This window comes from Chlorocebus sabaeus, chromosome 20 (genome assembly GCF_047675955.1).
Source record: "Chlorocebus sabaeus isolate Y175 chromosome 20, mChlSab1.0.hap1, whole genome shotgun sequence".
Taxonomy (NCBI): domain Eukaryota; kingdom Metazoa; phylum Chordata; class Mammalia; order Primates; family Cercopithecidae; genus Chlorocebus; species Chlorocebus sabaeus.
The window spans coordinates 2,454,767-2,474,514 of record NC_132923.1 but is presented as its reverse complement, the minus strand read 5'-3'; the positions used below and the strand labels follow the sequence as shown (position 1 = coordinate 2,474,514).

Here is a 19,748-nt window from a genome sequence, read left to right as displayed (position 1 = left end):
CCAGCTTGCAGTCACCAGGTCATGAGACCACTCAGCCTCCATAATCATGTGAGCCAATTCCTATTAAAAGAGAAAAAAGGAAATATATATGAGAAGATATATTTGTCTTCTCATCTAAGTGTAAAAAGCTTTGAGTTTGTCAAAATTCTACAGTCTTTCATATTCTTCCAATCCGTGGTAGCATATATATACTACAAGTCAATACAACATTTAAAATAAAGTCCAAAAAAATGCAATTGTGTAAAATACAAGGTTGTCTTAATTGCACAGTGAATGAAGGGTTGGTTGGGGGCTGGTGGTGAAGCAACACAGCTGAGTTTGTGGTTGTGGCTGCCAGACCCAAATCTCAACCCAGGCTGGAGTTTGATGCTACCTGGAGGCAATGCCCAGTTGATGGGGGTGATTCTGGGCCTGTAGCTGGCTAGACTCCCAGGACAGTAGCAGGGATTTCAAAAATTTTCCAGTCAGTCACACCCATTTGCTGGGCTGGTTGAAGGATACTGAGAAGGAAAACACTGGAGATGCTGGGGCCAACATCACTGGATGTTGCTCCCTGATTCCCAATGCTAGTGCCTTTGCCTCCCTGTCCTGATGAGAATATTAGTCCTCCCCATGTGAGGACAGGGCACACTTAACAAATGCATCATACCAAAATTTATATTAATTTAGGTTTTACTATACTTAAATGATAATACTTAAATTGGATTTTGTGTATCACAAGACTGTGTCCTCCTATGGTCACAACTTCAAAGGAGGTCATTTCAGTGATGTTACTTTCCTAAATCTCAGTTTCCTCATCTCCAAAATGGGGATAATAAGAGTATAATCCAGATAGGGTTTATCTTAGAATTAAAGGAGAAAACATATGTAAAGTTCTAAACACAAAGCCTTACTCATAGTAATTACCCAATAAATGTTAGTGATGATTTTTAGTATTACCAGTCTCTCTGAACTCCCTTCTGCCTTTGTCCTCCCCTCCCACGCAGACTGTTCCTGCTTTCATGCTCTGTACCCAGACTCCTTCAATAGATTCCTCACCTGTCTTCTCATCCCCAGGCTCATCCATTCCACCCATTTTCCCTCCACTCTGCAACTCCAGGAAGCTTCCTACTCCTGCTGTATCCTTGTTGCCTTTAGCTTGCTAACAGGATGCTTTATCTGGCCTCTGGTAACCTCTCCTGACCGTATGTCCTGCAGTCCCCTCTAGACAGCCCATGTTCTGGTCACAGGACCAAAACTAGAGTGAAACAAGACAGGCTCCTATTGCGCAAAATTTAAAGATTTTTGAGATTCTGTCACTTTCAAGATTGTGCAACATCAGATAGTGACCAGCCTCTAAAGATGCTTTCCATGGACAGAAGCCTATTATCCTAATGGTTCCTCTCTCTCTCCCTTCTTCCTTTGATCACAGACTTCCTGAGTTCAAGTCCTTAATAACTATAAAACTTATAGTAAGCTATTTAACCCCTCTCCACCTCTGTTTTCTCATTTATAGAATGGGGATGATAAACGATATCTCATAAAAGTGTTGTAAGATCAAATGAGTGAATATGTTAAAGTGTCAGAAGACGGCCTAACATTCTGTAAGCTTTCACCGAATATTAGCTAAAACTACACACTCTGCCAGCCTCAAGTTTTCCTACCAAGTCCCCTTAATGTTACAGCCAAAGTAAACCAATGACCTGAAGCCCGAAACACAAACTACAGCATAGCCAGCTATTACACTACTGACAAGAAGAAGGAGGAGAATAAGACAGTTTCCCAAGTCAGGATATAGGGAATCATGCCGTTCTCCAACCTACCTTTTCAACTCAGTCACCTCTACACTGTCACATACAATGTCCACCCCCACTGCAGTCTCCCTGATGCCTTTGTCCATATAAAAGTCCTTCATTGCATGTGACAGAAAGTTAGCACAAACTGCCTTGAGCAAAATAGAAAATGTATTGGGTCACTGTATTAGTTACCTGTTGCTGTGTAACAAATTGCTCCAAACTTCACAGCTAAAAGCAATAAGCATTTTTGATGAAAAATAAAAAATTGAAAAAAATTTTTAAAACCGAGCATTTATTATCTTACAGTTTCTCTGGATAAGGAATCTGGGCATGGCTTAGCTGGGTGCCTCTGGCTTAAGGTACTCACACAGTTAACATCACGGTGTCAGCCAGGGTTGCAGTCATTTCAAGGCCCTCCTGGGGAGGATCCACTTCCAGTCTCATTCATGTGATTCTTGGCTGGCCTCAGTCCTAATGGACTGCTGGCCAGAGGAATCAGCTCCTTGCTGGGTGTTGGCCAGGGACCTCCCTCTGTTCTTTGTTTAGAACCCTCTCCCTAAAGTATTTCACAAAATAATACCTGGTAGGGAGACAGAGATAGTGGGAAAGAGAGAGAAGGAAAGAGGGCAAGAGAAAGAGAGAGAGTATATGCACACACATGCTAACCTAAGATGGAAGTGACAGCTTTTTTGTAACCTGATCTCAGAAGTGACATCCCAGCACCTCTGCCACATTCTATTCACTTGAAGCAGGTCACTAAATCCAGGCCACACTCAAGAAGAGGTGATTACACAGAGGCATGAATGCTAGGAGGTAGAGATCTTTAGCAGTCACCTTAAGGAGCCAAATTTAGAACCCAAGTCCCTTGATGTCAAAGCAAGTGATGCTCCACATCAGTCACAAATGAGGCCCTGAATAGACTTGGGACCTTCACCTGCCTGTGCAGATGGGAGGAGTCTGTGGTGTTTCGTATAAACAACCCTCCCTCTGAGACACACACACTTACACATACACATGCACACACACACACACACACACACACACACACATATACACGTGCAGAAGCTGTGGTAAGTGCATCCTCCTTCAGTCTCAGATCTGAAAATAGATCATCATGGTGGCACCAAAGAGTCACACACAAGACTGGGCTCCTGGGCCTTTCTCCAGTAAGCCACAGAGGAGTCAGCTGCAAATATTCTCTTCTGTTCTATGGACCTCTCTCCTCTTCCTGCTCATGGGTAAGTCCACTTTATGGCCACCACTTCTGGTGTTCTTCTGAGGCGGGTTGCATTCCCTGCCTGGGAGATTCTTTCCTTTTTTTCTTTTTTTTAATGGAGTCTTGCTCTGTCGCGAGGCCGGAGTGAAGTGGCGCAATCTTGGCTCACTGCAACCTCCGCCTCCTGGGTTCAAGCGATTCTCCTACCTCAGCCTCCCGAGTAGCTGGGATTACAGGCATGAGCCACCATGCCCAGCTAATCTTTGTATTTTTAGTAGAGGTGAGGTTTCACTATGTTGGCCAGGGTGGTCTTGATCTCTTGATCTCATGATCCGCCCACCTCAGCCTCCCAAAGTGCTGGGATTACAGGTGTGAGCCCAATTCTTGTTGGTAAAACCAGGAAACTCCTCGCCTTGCCAGAAATTACTCTGCATGTGTGCATACTTGTGTACCATGAAGGGGGTGACATTCTAGCCCTGGTCTCAAATAACTCTGGGCTCAAACTACATTTCTCTCGCCCTCACACTTTCCTAAGAAATGCCAACTATGTAATGAGTTTGTTCCTTGTATAGTGTGGATAAAACCCACAGAGGGATCCAGGAAAATCCCCTGATGAGAAGCCACCTAGCAATTCCTAGGGATGGAGATAACTTCTGGAACTTCTTTCTACATATCCTGCCTTGGTTATCACATATGCTGGCTTTATTACTGAGGCTTCACTGGGGACCTGGAGGCAGCTGGGTGACCCTCGGCAAGGTGGTGTCTATCTGGATATCCTTTTGTCCTCAACCTTATTCCTCCCTATCGAGGCCCAACTCCTGGGAAACATCTCTCCGCTGCATGGCCCGGAACTGCACTGTCCAGCAGATAGAGCCAGTCCAGTACCCCAGAAAGGATCTCAGCCACCTGGGACTGTAGCAGCTACTGTCCTTCTGTGGTCCCACTTTGTCCAGGGCTTCAGGGATGATGGTGCAGGTAGCACTAGAGATCTGAGAGCAGTGGGAGTTGGCTGTTGGTGCCTGAGGGGAGCTCTAGAAACACTCCTAGATGCGGATATGGGTGAACAAGGAGCCTAGACCTCAGGGCTGAGGTCCAGTCTGACCTCTCTTCACTTTCAGTTTTATCTTGGTTCATCAAAAATACACAGAAAGCAGCAAGGCTGTTTATGTCTACATGCAACTTTTGGGATATTCCTTGATTGTGTTGAGCAAACCTGAAATAAGCTACATTCAAGGTCATCCAAGCCTCAAATGATCATTGCAGTGAATTTCAAACAGATCGGAGCAAAGAGACATATCCTTCAGTCTGGCTCCACTGATTAGGATGACCTCAAATCTCACTCTTTTGATCTGAAAGGAGGATGCTTTTGTATCTCCAAAGAGTCGTTTCAGGAACTTAAAAGGCAGTCGAGTGAAAAGACCCCTCTCACTTTAGTATCAGGAACATCTAAAATTAAATATTGCTTCATCATTTATTAGTGGTGTGAGCCTCTATTTCTTAAGTGTAATAGTTAGTAGAATGCATCACGCAACACTCTTACAGATTGAAGATCTATACACACACACACACACACACATATATATACAGTGGCACATAGTTGGCAGAAGCTATGATTGTTATTATAATAACCAATTACTGTTATATGCATTCTTTGGAAACTATTAAAAAACAGGTGAGTCAAATTCAGTTATTGCAATCTTTGAACGCTCTTTTATGATTTATCCTATGGTGCAATTCAAATAAAATGGCTGGTACTGGGGACCTGTCACTGTACTGGGAGCTGCATTGCACTGTTTTCTGCAACAAGATTTGCCCTGTGAGGCCCACATCCTGTCCCCTCCACTGACAGTCTGTGAGGCTTTGTTTATGATTTTTGTCTGACGTAAGAAAATTTGAAGTCAAAACAAGTCATATACATCCAGCCAAAACCCAGCAGCTTCTGAGCTTCCAGGATACAGATGGACAGTACTCCTGGCCTCCCTACTCCAGGGGCATCATGGACATAGGATCTGGACTCTGTGACTGATCAACCCTGTAATCTCAGGGAAGTGGCTTAAATTCTCTAAATATCAGCTCCTCATCTGTAAAAAGGGGCTAATTATAGTATAGTTATGAGAATTAAATGAAATAATTTACATAAAGTACCTAATGCACACATAGCAATCGTAAGCAGTGTCTTCCAGAAGAAAAGGGCTCTCCTTTAGAAAACCTCAAACCAGCCTCACATCAACTCAGCTTGAATCTGCCTAAAGAATCCACCTGACCTGACCTTCTCATGTCCAGTATCCCTAGCCCTGCATGCTCCATAGCTGCCTCTCCACAAGGTGCAAGTGCTTGACTGATGGAGGTCTAAGCAGAGAACTCCCATGACCTGCACCAAGCAGCCTCTCTCCTTCCTGTGTCTGCATATTCTGTACCTTCTGGGTTTTCAGAGCTTGCTTCAGCTTTCTTCCACCCCTCCAGGCTATCCTTATGCTCCTTTTTTGTCTCTAACATTTTCTACTTATTTTCCCACCCAGAATTCCTGGTGGAGTCTGGGTCCCAAACCCATTTGATTTGGTCTAGAATTTCCAAAGTTCTCTCCAGAGCCTCAGAAGCCCTGGAATCTGGGAATCCAAGCTGGGGTCACCCAGAAGACACCCACAGGGTCCCTACAAGAAAATTAGCTGCCTTGGCCAAATACCAGCTTCCTAGATGCCTTGGTAACAATGTTTATCAGGAATATGATCTTGCCTAAGATGAGGAAATCAGGAACTGTATTGGTACCACCAGCTATTCCCACCCCCAAACCTGGCCAAGCCAAAGTCAATCTGAGATCCCATGGACAATGAAGGGAAAGATAGGGTGAGGTAGAGGTAGGAGAAGTTCCTTTAGTTCCCCACACTGCTATGAGAATTCTCAAACATTCAGAAAAGTTGGAGCATTTACACTGAACTTTCATATGCCTACTACCTAGGCTCTAACACAAATGTTTTACTTTGCTTGCTTTATCATTCACCTGTTCATCTAACCATCCCTCTACACACCCATATTTTTAAAAATATGCTCCTTTTTACTTCATTGGCTCTTCACAATTTGCAGCAAACTGCTTTCATTTAATTTTTATCATATCCCTTGAAGAAAGTGGTGCAGGTATGAGCATTTAAATCTTTTAGATAAGTAAACTGATTCACTGAAAAATTCAGAAATGTACCCAAAGTCACAAGGCTAATTCCCCTACTGGAACAGAAACCCAGAAGATCTGTTTCACAGATTGTTGTGGCTACTTTTAAGGGAGACAGTGTTTGGAGAATGGAGGAATTAATGACTTTGCTAGGCAATGGACGTAGAAGGAGGAGGACAACAATCTCATTTCATTTCTCAGCATCTGACATTTATGCCCAATGTATATTCACAGAGTGAAAGAAAGAAGGCTAGCTCAAGGAGTCTAGCTGCTCCTGCAAGTCCCTTTTCTATCTCTGCAGGACTAAGAGCCTCTGGAAAGGACTCAGCCCCAACAGTGGTGTCAGGGATCCTAGGGGGTTCTGTGACTCTCCCCCTAAACATCTCAGTAGACACAGCGATTGAGCATGTCATCTGGATTGGTCCCAAAAAGGCTCTTGCTTTTGCACGTCCCAAAGAACATGTAACCTTTATGGCTAAAAGCTACCGGGGCCGACTACATCGCCAGGGGGAGTTACTCCCTGTCCATCAGCAATCTGACTCTGAATGATGCAGGATCCTACAAAGCCCAGATAAACCAAAGGAATTTTGAAGTCACCACTGAGGAGGAATTCACCCTGTTCATCTATGGTGAGTTCCAGAGAGCTTCTGTGTTTTGATCTTTTCTTTTTTTTTATTTGTGCAAATTTATGGGGTATGCGTGAAATTTTGTTATATGTATATAGTGCACACTGATCAAGTCAGGGTTTTCAGTGTGTCTACTGCCTGAGTACAATACATTCTTGTTAAATATAGTCACCCTACTCTGCTATCAAAAATTGAATTGATTCTTTCTATCTTACTGTATGTTTGTACCCTTTAACCCACTTCTCTTCATCATCCCCCCACCACCCACTCCCTACACTCACCCTTCTCAGTCTCTGCTATCTATCTTTCCACTCTCTACCTCCACATGATCAAAATTTTTAGTACCCACATACAAGTGAGAACATGGCGATATGTGTCTTTTTGTGCCTGGCTTATTTCGCTTAAGATAATGACCTCCAGTTTCAGCCACATTGCTGCAAAAGACATGATTCATTCTTTTTTATGGATTTTTAAATTGTTTAAATATATTTAGAGGGTACAAGTGTAGATTTATTGCATGCATATATTGCATGCTGAGGAAGTCTGGGCTTTTAGTGCACCCATCACCCAAAGAGTGACCTTTGTACTCAATAGATAATTTTTCAACCCTCACTGCTCTCCCACCCTCCCACCTTTTGTAGTCTCCACTATCCATTAGTCCTACTCTGTATGTCCATGTGTCCTACTCTGTATGTCCATGTGTACCCATTGCTTCCACTTATAGGTGAGAACATGTGGTATTTCACTTTCTGTTTCTGAGTTATTTTAGCTGGATAATGGCCTCCAGTTTCATCCAGGGTGCTGCAAAAGACATGACTTCATTCTTTTATGGCTGATTAGCATTCCATGATGTGTATAAATATATGTATGTATGTGTATACTGCATTTTCTTTATCCATTCTTCCATAAGGGACACAGATTAATTCTACATCTTTGCTATTGAGAATAGTGCTGCAATAAACTTACAAATGCTGGTATTCCTTGCATATATCAATTTCTTTTCTTTGCCTTTGGGTAGATATCCAGTAGTGGTATTACTGGATCAAGTGCTAATTAAATGTTTAGTTTTTTGAGAAATCTTCATATTGTTTTTCATAGTGGCTGTACTAGTTTCCATCCCCACCAAGAGTGTCTAACAGTTCCCCTTTTCTCCACAGCCTGCCAACATGTGGTTAGTGTTTAAATAATAGCCATTCTGACTGGAGTGAGATAATATCTCATTGTGATTTTGATTTGTATTTCTCTGATAATTGGTGATATTGAGCATTTTTTAATACATCTGTTGGTCATGTGTATGTCTTCTTTTGAGAAATATCTATTTATATCCTTTGCCCACTTTTTAATGGAATTATTTGTTTTTTCTTGTTGAGTTATTTGAGTTCCTTGTATATTCTGGATATTAGTTCCCTGTCAGATGAATAGTTTACAAATATTTCTGCCATTCAACAGGTTGTCTCTTCACTCTGTTGATTATTTCTTTTGCTGTGCAAAAGCTTTTTAGTTTAAATCCCGTTTGTCTATTTTTGTTTTTGTTGCCTGTGCTTTTGAGGTCTTAGTCATAAATTATTTGTCCAGACCAATGTCCAGGAGAGTTTTCCCTAGGTTTTCTTCTAGTATTTTTATAGCTTCAGGTCTTACATTTAAGTCTTTAACGGATTTTGAGGAGTTTTTTTTATATGATGAGAAATAGGGGTTCAACTTCATTCTTCTGCATGTGACTATTCAATTTTCCCAGCACCATTTATTGAAAAGGTGTCCGTCCACGTCATCGAGGGTGACCACTGCACGCTCCTGGACGGCAGCGGCCTGGAGTCCATCATCAGCACCCTGGCTGAGCCACACACGTGTGAGCGTGCGGAAGGGCTAGGCCTGCGCCCCCAACTGCCACTGGAGACCGCTCCGCCATCCCCACCTCACCGCCGCGCAGCGAGGGCTGGAAGAGTCCTGCCCATGGAACCTTGCCCTGCCCAGGGCCGCTGCCCCCCAAGGCTGCTAGACGTAGGCGTTAGGGGTATTCCACCCACCCGCTGCCTCCCATGGCACCTCGGGGACACCAGAGCCCAGCTTGGAGACTTCTGGTCTGTGAAGAGCCAGCGACGCCCGCAGGAACCGGGCTGGGCCTTTTGTGCTTGTGGGGTTTGCGCTTGGTCTTTCTCCGCTTGTATTTGCATATTTATTGCATTGCTGGTAGAGACCCCCAGGCCTGTCCACCCTACAAAGACTCCTCGGGCAGCATGCGGGTCCCGCACACTGCACCCATTTCTCCAATGTCGCCTGCAGGCGCGGGTGGCCACCCAGGCCTGCTGGCTGCAGCCCCCTCTCAGCCAGGCCTGGCTCAGCCCACTGCGTGGGAGGTCACCAGCCAGTCCTGAGGAGCCGGGACCCCCGGGATGCAGGCCCACAGTGCCGGGCTGCATCCATGATGCGGAGCTGGCCTCCAGCCCTGCGGACAGCCCAGGGCACCAACTCAGTGTTTGTCAGTGTTTCTTTTTCCAAGAAATGATTCAAATTGCTGCTTGGATTTTTTAATTTACTGTAGCTGTCAGTGTACACGTCTGGATCCCGTTTCACTTTTACACCAATTTGGTAAAAATGCTGCTCTTCTCAGCCTCCCCACAATTAAACTGCACGTGGTCTCTTAAAAAAAAAAAAAAAAAAAAAAAGTGTCTTTTCTCCCCAAAGTAAGTTTTTGTTGGATTTGTCAAAGATCAATTGGCTGTAAATCTGTGGCTTCATTTCTGTGTTCTCTGTTCTGTTCCATTGGTCTATGTGTCTATTTTTATAATACCATGCTGTTTTGGTTACTATAGCCTTATGCTATATATTGAAGTCAAGTAATGTGATGCCTCTAGCTTTGTTCTTTTTGCTTAGCATTGCTTTGACTATTCAGGCTCTTTTGTGGTTCTGTATATATTTTAGGATTTTTTTTTCTGGCCGGGTGCAGTGGTTCATACCTGTAATCCCAACACTTTGGGAGGCTGAGGCAGGCAGATCTCTTGAGGTTAGAAGTTCGACACCAGCCTGGTTAGCATGGTGAAACCCCGTCTCTACTAAAAATACAAAAATTAGCCAGGGGTGGTGATAGGCACCTGTAATCCCAGCTACTTGCGAGTCTGAGGCAGGAGAATCACTTTAATCTGGGAAGCAGAGGTTGCAGTGAGCCAAGATCACGCCACTGAATGCCAGCCTGAGTGACAGAGTGAAAACCATGTCTTAAAAAAAATTTTTTTTAGAAAGAAGGATTGTTTTTTGTAATCTGAGAAGAATAAGGTTGGTATTTTGATACGGATTGCATTGAATCTGTAGATTCTTTGGGCAATACGGTCATTTTAACAATATGGATTCTTCTGATCCATGAGCATGGGATATTTCTCCATTTGTTTGTGTCATCTATGATTTTTTTCATCAGTGTTTTGTAGTTTGCCTTGTAGAGATCTTTCACCTCCTTGGTTATATTTATTCCTAGGGTTTTTAATAGCTATTGTAAATGGGATTGACTTCTTTCTTTCTTTCTTGATTAAATCATTATTTGTGTATAGAAATGCTACTAGTTTTTGTACATTGATTTCTGTCCTGCAACTTTACTGAATTCATTTATCAAATCTAAGAGTTTTTTGGTGGAGTCTTTAGGTTTCTCTAGATATAAGATCATATCATCAGGCTGAGCATGGTGGTTCACACCTGTAATCCTAGCACTTTGGGAGACCAAGGCAGGTGGATTGCTTGAGCTCGGAAGTTCAAGACCAGCCTGGACAACATGGAAAAACCCCATCTCTACAAAAAATACAAAAATTAGCTGGGCATGGTGGCATGTGCCTGTAGTACCAGCTCCTCTGGAGGCTGAGGTGGGAGGATTGCTTGAATCCCAGGAGGTTGAGGCTGCAGTGAGTCATGACTATACCACTGCACTACAGCCTGGGTGACAAAATGAGACCCTGTCAAAAAAAAAAAAAAAAATTATACCATCAGCAAAGAGGAACAATTTGTCTTTCTCTTTTCCACTTTGAATGTTTTTTATTTATTTTGCCTGGTTTCTCTGACTAGAACTTTCAGTACTGTGTTGAATAAAAGTAGTGAATGGGGTATCCTTATCTTGTTCCAGTTCTTAGAAGAAAGGCTTTCAACTTTTCCCCATTTGGTACAATGTTAATTGTGGAATTGTCATATATGGGCTTTATTATTTTGAGATATATTCCTTCTATGCCTGGTGTGTTGAGAAATTTTTTTGTGAAGGGATTTGGACTGTATCAAGTGCTCTTTCTATGACCATTGAGATGATCATATGGTTTTTGTCCTTCAGTCTATTGATGAGATGTATCACATTTATTGATTTACCTATGCTAAACCATCCTTACATCCCTGGGATAAATCCCACTTGATCATGTATTATCTTTTTGATGTGTTGTTGGATTCTGTTAGCTAGTATTTTGTTGATGATTGTTTCTTTTATGTTCATCGGGGATGTTGGCCTGTAGTTTTCTTTTTGTTATTGTTGCATCCTTGTCTGATTTTGCTATCAGCATGATGCTGGCCTCACAGAATGAGTTAAGGAAAATTCCCCCCACTTTGATTTTTAAGAATAGTTTCAGGAGGATTGATATTAGTTATTCTTTGTATATTTGGTAGAATTTGGCTGTGAATCCATCAGTCTTGGGCTTTTCTCTGTTGGTAGACTTTTTTATTACAGATTAATTTCACTACTTGTCATTGGGGTCTGTTCAGGTTTTCTATTTTTTACTTATTCAGTCTTGTTAGGTTGTGTGTTTCTAGAAATTTATCAGTTTTCTCTAGGTTTTTCAGTTTGTCAGAGTATAGTTGTTCATAATAGTCTCTGACCATCTTTTGTATTTCTGTAATATCAGTTGTAATGTCTCCACTTTTTCTGATTTTGTTTATTTGGGTCTTCTCTCTTCTTTTCTTAATTAGCCTAGCTAGCAGTTTATTAATTTTGTCTGTCTTTTCAAAGAGCTAACTTTTTGTTTCATTGATCCTTTGCATTTTTTTAGTCCCTACTTCATTGAATTTTGCTCTGATATTTATTACTTCTTTTCTTCTGCTAATTTCGGGTTTGGTTTGTTCTTGCTTTTCTAGTTCCTTTAAGTGCATTGTTACATTATTTATTTGTGATCTTTATACTTTTTTCATGTAGGCATTTATTCCTATAAACTTCCCTCAGCACTGCTTTTGCTGTACTCCATAGGTTTTGGTATGTTGTGTTTTCTTTTTCATTTGTTTCAAGAACTTTTTTTAAATTTCTGTCTTAATTTCTTTGTTGACCCAATGGTCAGGAGCATGTTGTTTAATTTCCGTGTATTTGTATCATTTCAAAGTTCCTGTTAATATTGATTTCTAGTTTTATTCCATTGGAATTGAAAAGATATTTGATATGATTTCAATTTTTTAAAATTTGTTGAGACTTGTATTGTGAACTAACAAATAGTTTATCCTGGAGAATGTTTCATCTACTAATGAAAAGAATGCATATTCTGCAGTTGTTGTATAGAACATTCTGTAAATATCTGTTAGGTCCATTTGGTCTAAACTCCAATTTAAATCCAAAGTTTCTTTGTTGATTTTTTGTCTAGAAGCTCTGTCTAATGCTGAACGTGGAGTGCTGAAGTCCTCCACCATTATTCTATTGCAGTCTCTCTCTCTCTCCCTCACACACACACACACACACTCTCTCTCTCTCTCTCTCTCTTACTCTCACTCTCTCTCGTAATATTTGCTTTATGAATCTGGGTGCTCCAGTGTTGGGTGTATATTCATTTAGAGTTGCTATATCCTCTTGCTGGATTGATCCCTTCATCATTATATAATGGCATTCTTTGTCTTTTTTTTTTTTCACTGTTTTTGACTTAAAATCTGTTTATCTGATATAAATATAGCTAGCTACTCCTGCTTGTTTTTGATTTCCATTTGCATGGAATTGTTTTTCCATTTCTTTACTTTCAGTCTATATATCTTTACTGTTAAGGTGAATTTTGTGTAATTAACATATAGATGGATCATGTTTTTAAATTCATTCAACGATTCTACATCTTTTAAATGGATAATTTAATCCATTTACATTCAAAGTTATTATTGATATGTGAAGCTTTTTCCTATATACTGTTGTTTTCTGGTTTTCTCATATATTCTTTGTTTTTTTCTCTCTTATTGTTTGTCATTATGGTTTGGTGGGTGTCTGTAGTGACATCATTCAAGTCTTTCTCTTCACCCTTTGTATGATTGCTTTACAAATGAGTTTTATACTTCTGTGTGTTTCCATCATGGTAAATCTCATCTTTTGCTTACAGGTTTAGGACACCATTGAGCATTTCTTGTAGGACCCCATCTAATGGTAACAAATTCTCTCAGCATTGCTTGTCTGAGAAAGGCTATTTCTCCTTTTTTATGAATAATTTTCCCAGATATAGTATTTTTGGCTGACACTTTGAATATGTTATTCCATTCTCTTCTGGCCTGCAAAGTTTCTGCTGAGGAATCCGCCATTAGTCTGATGGGCTTTCCTTTATAGGTGGCTAGATGTTTTTCTCTTACTGTTTTTATGATTTACTCTTTGACTTTGGACAGTTTGACTGTAATGTGCCATGGAGACCTTTTTGCATTGTATTTTCCTGAGAATCACTGAGCCTCGTGTATCTGGGTGTCTAAAACTCTTGCTAGACTTGGGGAGTTTTCTTCTATTATTTCATTAAATACATTTTCTAATCAGTTCTTTGTCTCTTTGTCCTCAGGGATAGAAATAATTTGAATATTTTATCACTTTATGTTGTCCCAAATGTAACAAAGGTGTGGCTCATTCTTTTTTATTCTTTTTATTTATTTATTTTTTGTTTGGCTGGATTATTTCAAAAGACCTGTCTTCAGGTTGTGAGATTCTTTCTTCTGCCTAATCTAGTCTATTGTTGAAGCTTTCAAGTATATTTTGTATTTCCTTCAATGAATTATTCAATTCCAGAATTCTATTGATTCAGTTTTTTAAATATCTATCTCTTTGGTTAATTTGTCATTCACATCCAGCATTGTTTTTCTGAATTATTTGTATTGTTTTTCAGAATTCTCTTGTATCTCACTGAGTTTTTTCTTATTTTTTAATTTACTTTCATAGGGAAGTCTTTTTCCTGAAAATGTGTCCATTGTGTTGTTGGGGTAGGGCACCCTGGCTTTGATTCTGGGTGCATGCAGTAGTATAGTCTCTGTATGATTTGTCTGGCTGTAAATAACATTAGCGGTATCTGTGATTTCCTCAGTGGGTCAGGGTGTGGTTATTAACAGAGGCTGTGGTGAAGCTGTGCTGGGGATTGAAATGTCAAGTGGACCAGTCATCAAGCCACAAGGGTGGCAGCATACCTATCTTTATGCCTCAAGGCAGTGTATGCTGTAACTTGTGTTTATGCTTATCAGCAGGCTGATTTTTAAGTCTCCAGTGGCTTGCTCAGATACCGATAATGGCAGCAGTGGGCTGGAGGGTGGTGAGCAGGTTCTCAGGCCCCTGGGAAACCATGTGACAGTAGTGGGATGATTCTCTGGGTCCCAAGCAGTGTGCATTGATGTTGATGGTGCCCAAGGCGGTGGATTGGGGTGGGCAATCCCCAAGATGCTGGCCTATGTGTTCTCTTTCCAAGGGGGAAAGGGGAAGCCAAGCTGAGTGGGCTTGCGCTCAGGTCCCCCAGTGGTGAAAGCAGACACCAGCTATGGTACATGGGAGCAGGGCCATCCTCAGGCCCCAGGCAGAGTGCTCAGGTGAGGGCAGTAGCAGCCACAGTGAGGCCCTGCCTCTGGAAAAGATGAGGCCAGGTTCAGTGTCCACAGCCTTGGATGGCAGATGGGGAATATGCATCCCTCTCAGCCTCAGTCCTAGGAGGGCTTCCCCCAGTTCAGCACTAGCTGCAGGAGCTTTTGCCCAGCTTGCAACCAAGTTGCAGCAGCGACTCACAGCCCACTACTTTACCCAGTCTCAATCACAGCAGCACTCACTTCTTAGGAGCAGAAACCACAGCCCACACCTCTCTTGCTACTTAGTTCTACCCGCAGAGTGCTCCCAGTTCATACTCTAGTCTCAGCAGCAACAGTTTTAGTTTTCCTAACACCTCAGATCCAGCACTCTTGGGCCCCAGGACAGCGTGCAGTCTGCCAAAGGCTAAGTTTGAAAATGGTCCCTTACTATAACTGCAGAGATCTCAGAAAGAGTATGGAGCCCTGTAGGAGCTCCCTCCCTGGAGCAGTTCTGCCCCACAGTCTCCCAGCAGCTCCCTATGGTAGCTTCAGGAATCAGGAGGGTCAGAGGGGTCTCATGCGGCCAGGATTGCATGATTCTGCAGTGGGATGTGGGCCACTGGAGGTCTTTCACTCACCTCTATTGGGAAATCACCTCCAGCTCCCAGCAGATCCCAGCCAGGGAGGCTGTCTCTGTTGCTTCTCCTTCCCTGCTTTTAGTGTTTCCTGTCACATCTCTGTTGAATTCCAGCATTCTCCCTTGGAAAATGTATTTGAAATATGACTGTTTGTATACTACTTTGGTTCTTCTAAGTAGAAGAAGTAGGCATTAAATGCTTCTAGTCAGTCATTTTGAAGCCCCTTCTCTTGATCTTTTATTTTTAAAAACAGACATTCTTTTTCTCCAGGAATTTCTCTCTCTAGGATAAATATAACTACTATATTGATCATTTTTCACCTAATTCCGTATACACAGATGTCAAGATTAGAAGACACACCCATAAATTCCTGACATGTTATATAATCGCCATAATTCATGTAACTTGTCTCCTACTTGTAGAAATACTGTTTCTGCTTATAGAAATATTGTTTATAATATTTTCTCTTATAAACAATACTGCAATGAATATTCTTGTGCACCTATCTTTTCACACTTACGTGACTAGGTTATATTCTGATGGATAAATCTAGAATATATACATGGGGTCAAGTTGCTGAATCAAATGGTATATGCATTTTTTTTTTTTTTGAGACATCGTCCCACTATGTCACTTAGGCTTGTCTCCAATTCCTGGGCTCAAGTGATCCTCCTGCCTCAGTCTCCCACGTAGCTGGGACTACAGGTACTTGCCACCATGCCCAGCTTTTAAATCCTGAATTTATTATTATTATTATTATTATTATTACCACCACTAGTATTACCAGTATTTCATAGAGACATAGTCTCATTTTGTTGTCCAGGCTAGTCTCAAACTGCTGGACTCAAGCTATCCCCTTCCCTCAACTTCCCAAGTAGCTGGGACTACAGACATGTGCCACCTGTAAAGCCATGTGCCTGGCTTTAAAATCCTAAATTTTTATTTATTATTATTTTATTTTGTAGAGACTGGTTCTCACTATGTTGCCCAGGCTGGTTTCAAACTCCTGGCCTCAAGCAATCCTTCCACCTCAGACTCCAAAGAAGCTAGTATTACAGGCACCACTGCACCCAGCTTAGTATATACATTTTTAATGTTGCTAGATACTGCTGGATTTCCCTCCGTGTTACCAAGTAACCCTCTCACTAGCAATGTTTGAGAGAATATTTCCTTATATTCTCAATAACAATGTATTGTCAAACATTTCTTTATTGATAAATTGAGTAGTTAAAATAGTATTTCATAGTTTAAATTTATATTTTAAATTGAATCATCTCTTCATGTTTTAAACTGAGCATTTCTTCATGTTTTATGTTTTATGTTTGTTTTGAGACAGTCTTGCTCTGTTGCCCAGGCTGGAGTGCAGTGGTGCAATCTCAGTTCACTGCAACCTCCACTTTCTGAGTCCAAGCAATTCATATGTCTCAGCCCCCCAGGAAGCTGGGATTACAGGCATGCACCACACGCCTGGCTAATTTTTGTATTGTTAGTAAAGAGAGGGTTTTGCCATGTTGGCCAGGCTGGTCTTGAACTCCTGGCCTCAAGCAATTCACTCTCCTCAGCCTCCCAAAGTGCTGGGATTATAGGCGTGAGCCACTGTGTCTGGCCATCTTTTCATGTATTAAATAGCCATTTATATTCTCTTCTCTGTAACTTTCTATTAATATTCTTTACTCATCTGTATTAGTGTGAAAGGGATGCTATAACAGAATACCCCAGAATAGATGGCTTAAACAACAGAAATTTATTTCTCACAATTCTGGAGACTAGAAATACAAGTTCAAGCTGTTGGCAGGTTTGGTTTTTCCTAGAACCTCTCTCTTGAGCTTATAGTTGGCCACCTTTTCACTGTGCCCCCAGTCATTCCTTTGTCCGTGTTATCCATGTTCTAATCTCTTCTTATAAGCACATCAGTCATATTGTATTAAGGTTCACCCTAACAATTCCATTTTAACTTAATTACCTCTTTAGATACCCTGTCTCCAAATACAGTCACATTCTGAGGTACTCGGGATTAGAACTTCTACATATGAATGTTGTGGGGGGACAGAATTCAGCCCTAACATTCTACCCTCTGGCCTCTCAAAATTCATGTCCTTCTCACATGCAAAGTACATTCACCCCATTCCAACAACACCAGAAATGTTAACCCATTCCAGCATCAACTCTAAGTCCAAAATCCATCCAAATATTATTTAAATCGGGTATGGGTGAGACTTGCGATAGGATTCATCCTGAGGCAAAATTCTTCTTCAGTTGTGAACCTGCGAAACCAGACAAGTTATCTGCCTCCAAAATTCAATGGTAGAACAGGCATGGAATAGATATTGCCATTCCAAAAGAGAGACATTGGGAAGAAGAAAAAAGGCACAGGTCCCAAACAAGTCCAAAACCTAACAGGGTAAATTCTATTAGATGTTAAGGCTCAAGCATAATCCTCTTTGGCTCAATGCTCTATCCTCTGGGCCCACTGGAATAGCAACCCCACCTCCTTGGCCCTGGGTGGCAATTCTACCCGCTGGAATCAAGGAGGAAACCACCTCACTCTACCCAAGGCTTATGCCCTCTAGGCCAATGGTGGCAGTGGCATCTCTGCCTACTTCTGAACTGCCTGTGGGTTCACCGTTCCCTTTTCTTGAAGGATAATACATGTTTGCAGCTGTATGAGCTATACTGACTTGTTTCATAAAAGCCCAGAAGCCTGACACACTCCTTCATTTGTCCTGTCTCTGTCCTTTACGGTCCACACGTGCAGCAGTTTTGCTGAGGTGGTCCAATCTCATAACCTCTTTAGCAAACATTGCCAAGCCACAATCTTTGTGTTCTCTCCAGACACACTTTCTCATTTTTCACAATATGAATAGGCTGAAATTTTTTCAGAGCTTTAAATTCTGGCTCCATCTTGCTTGACAATTCCTTATTTAACCTCTCTCTCTCCTCTCACATTTTATATAAGCAGCAAGGAGAAACCAGGCAGTGCCTTCAACTCTTTGATTAGAAATCTCCACAGCTAAGTACCCAAATTTATCACTTAAACATTCTGCTTTCTGCAAAACACTAGAATACAACGTGGCCAAGTTCTTTGCCACTTTAAAACAAGTATACCCTTTCCTCCAGTTTCCAGTAACATACTTCTAATTTCTGTCTGAGACCTCACCAGCAATATGTTTAATATTTATATTTTTACCAACATTCTGCTCATGATATCATATGTATATCTCTAAGGAAATAGCAGCTTTCCCTGCAGTGTTCCTATTTTCCTTCTGAGTGCTCACCCGAATTCTTGTTAACATTCATATTTCTACCCAGAGTCTCTTGAAGATAATCTAGGATTTTTCTAGCACATACCTCAAAATTCTTCCAATCTCTACCCATCAGCCCGTTCCAAAGCCATTTCACATTTTTATATTGTTAGAGCTTCATCCCACTTCTGGTATCAAAATCTGTATTAGTTTACTAGGGCTTCCATAACAAAATACCACAGACTGACTAGCTTAAACAACAGAAATGTGTTCCACATTTCCCCAGAACACACTTCTGGAGGCCAATGAGGGTATCAGCAGGCTTGGTTTCTTCTAAGGCCTCTCTCCTTGGCTCCTAGATGGCCACCTTCTCTCTATGTCCTCACATGGGTGTCCCTCTGTCTGTATTGTCTACGCTGTAACCTCCCCTTCTTAAAAGGATACCACTCATATTTGACTAGGGCCCACCCTAACGGCCTCATTTTAACTTAATTACTTCTATCTCCAAATATAATTCCATCTTCAAATGCAATCACATTCTGAGGTGCTGGGGGTTAAGACTTTAATATCTAAACTTTGCAGAGACACAGTTTAGCTCATAACACCATCTTTCTCTCAGGTAGTTTGATCGTTTTCCTTGATTTGTATGGTATTCTGTATCTGTTAAGGAAATGGAATTCTATGCAGTTAATAAAATTAGAATGAATCAACATGTGTTGACATACGACATACAATAATTTCCAAGATATACTGTTAATTTTTAAGGTCCAAAACAGTGTGTAAAGTATGTATATATCTGTCTATATCTAGAATATCTCTGGAAAGATCAATAAGAAACCCATAACAGTAATTGCCTCCAGGAATAGTAATTCTTGGGGAGAGTAAATAAATGGCTGGAGGCTAGAAAGCTTACTTTTTCATTATGTACCTTTTGTATTTTCTCAATTTTTTTATATGTATTACCTATTCGAAGAAGAAATATTGGGCCAGGTGCAGTGGCTTATGCCTGTAATCCCAGCACTTTGGGAGGCCAAGACAGATAGATCACCTGAGGCCAGGACTTTGAGACTAGCCTGGCCAACATGGTGAAACTCCGTCTCTACTAAAAATACAAAAATTAGCCGGGTGTGGTGGTGTGTGCCTGTAATCCCAGCTACTCAGGAGGCTGAGGCAGGAGAATTGCTTGAACCCGGAAGGCAGAGGTTGCAGTGAGCAGTGATCGCGTCACTGCATTCCAGCCTGGGTAACAGAGTGAGACTCTGTCTCAAAAAAAAAAAAAAAAAAACAAAGAAAGAAATATAGCTTAATGAAACATTCACACATGTGCACATACATGGTGAACAGTGGAGATGGAGCAAAAGGAAAA

General features: G+C 41.4%; 1 protein-coding gene across 1 annotated transcript in view; it reads left to right on the top strand.

The window, feature by feature from the left end:
* The first annotated feature begins 2,716 nt into the window (after nucleotides 1–2,716).
* The window catches only part of LY9 (lymphocyte antigen 9), a 30,750-nt gene continuing 13,718 nt past the window's right edge, over nucleotides 2,717–19,748 (top strand). The window contains 3 exon segments of the mRNA XM_037999718.2: nucleotides 2,717–3,013; nucleotides 6,456–6,651; nucleotides 6,653–6,783. Coding sequence (XP_037855646.2) covers nucleotides 2,890–3,013; nucleotides 6,456–6,651; nucleotides 6,653–6,783 — 451 coding nt within the window. The 5' untranslated portion in view covers nucleotides 2,717–2,889.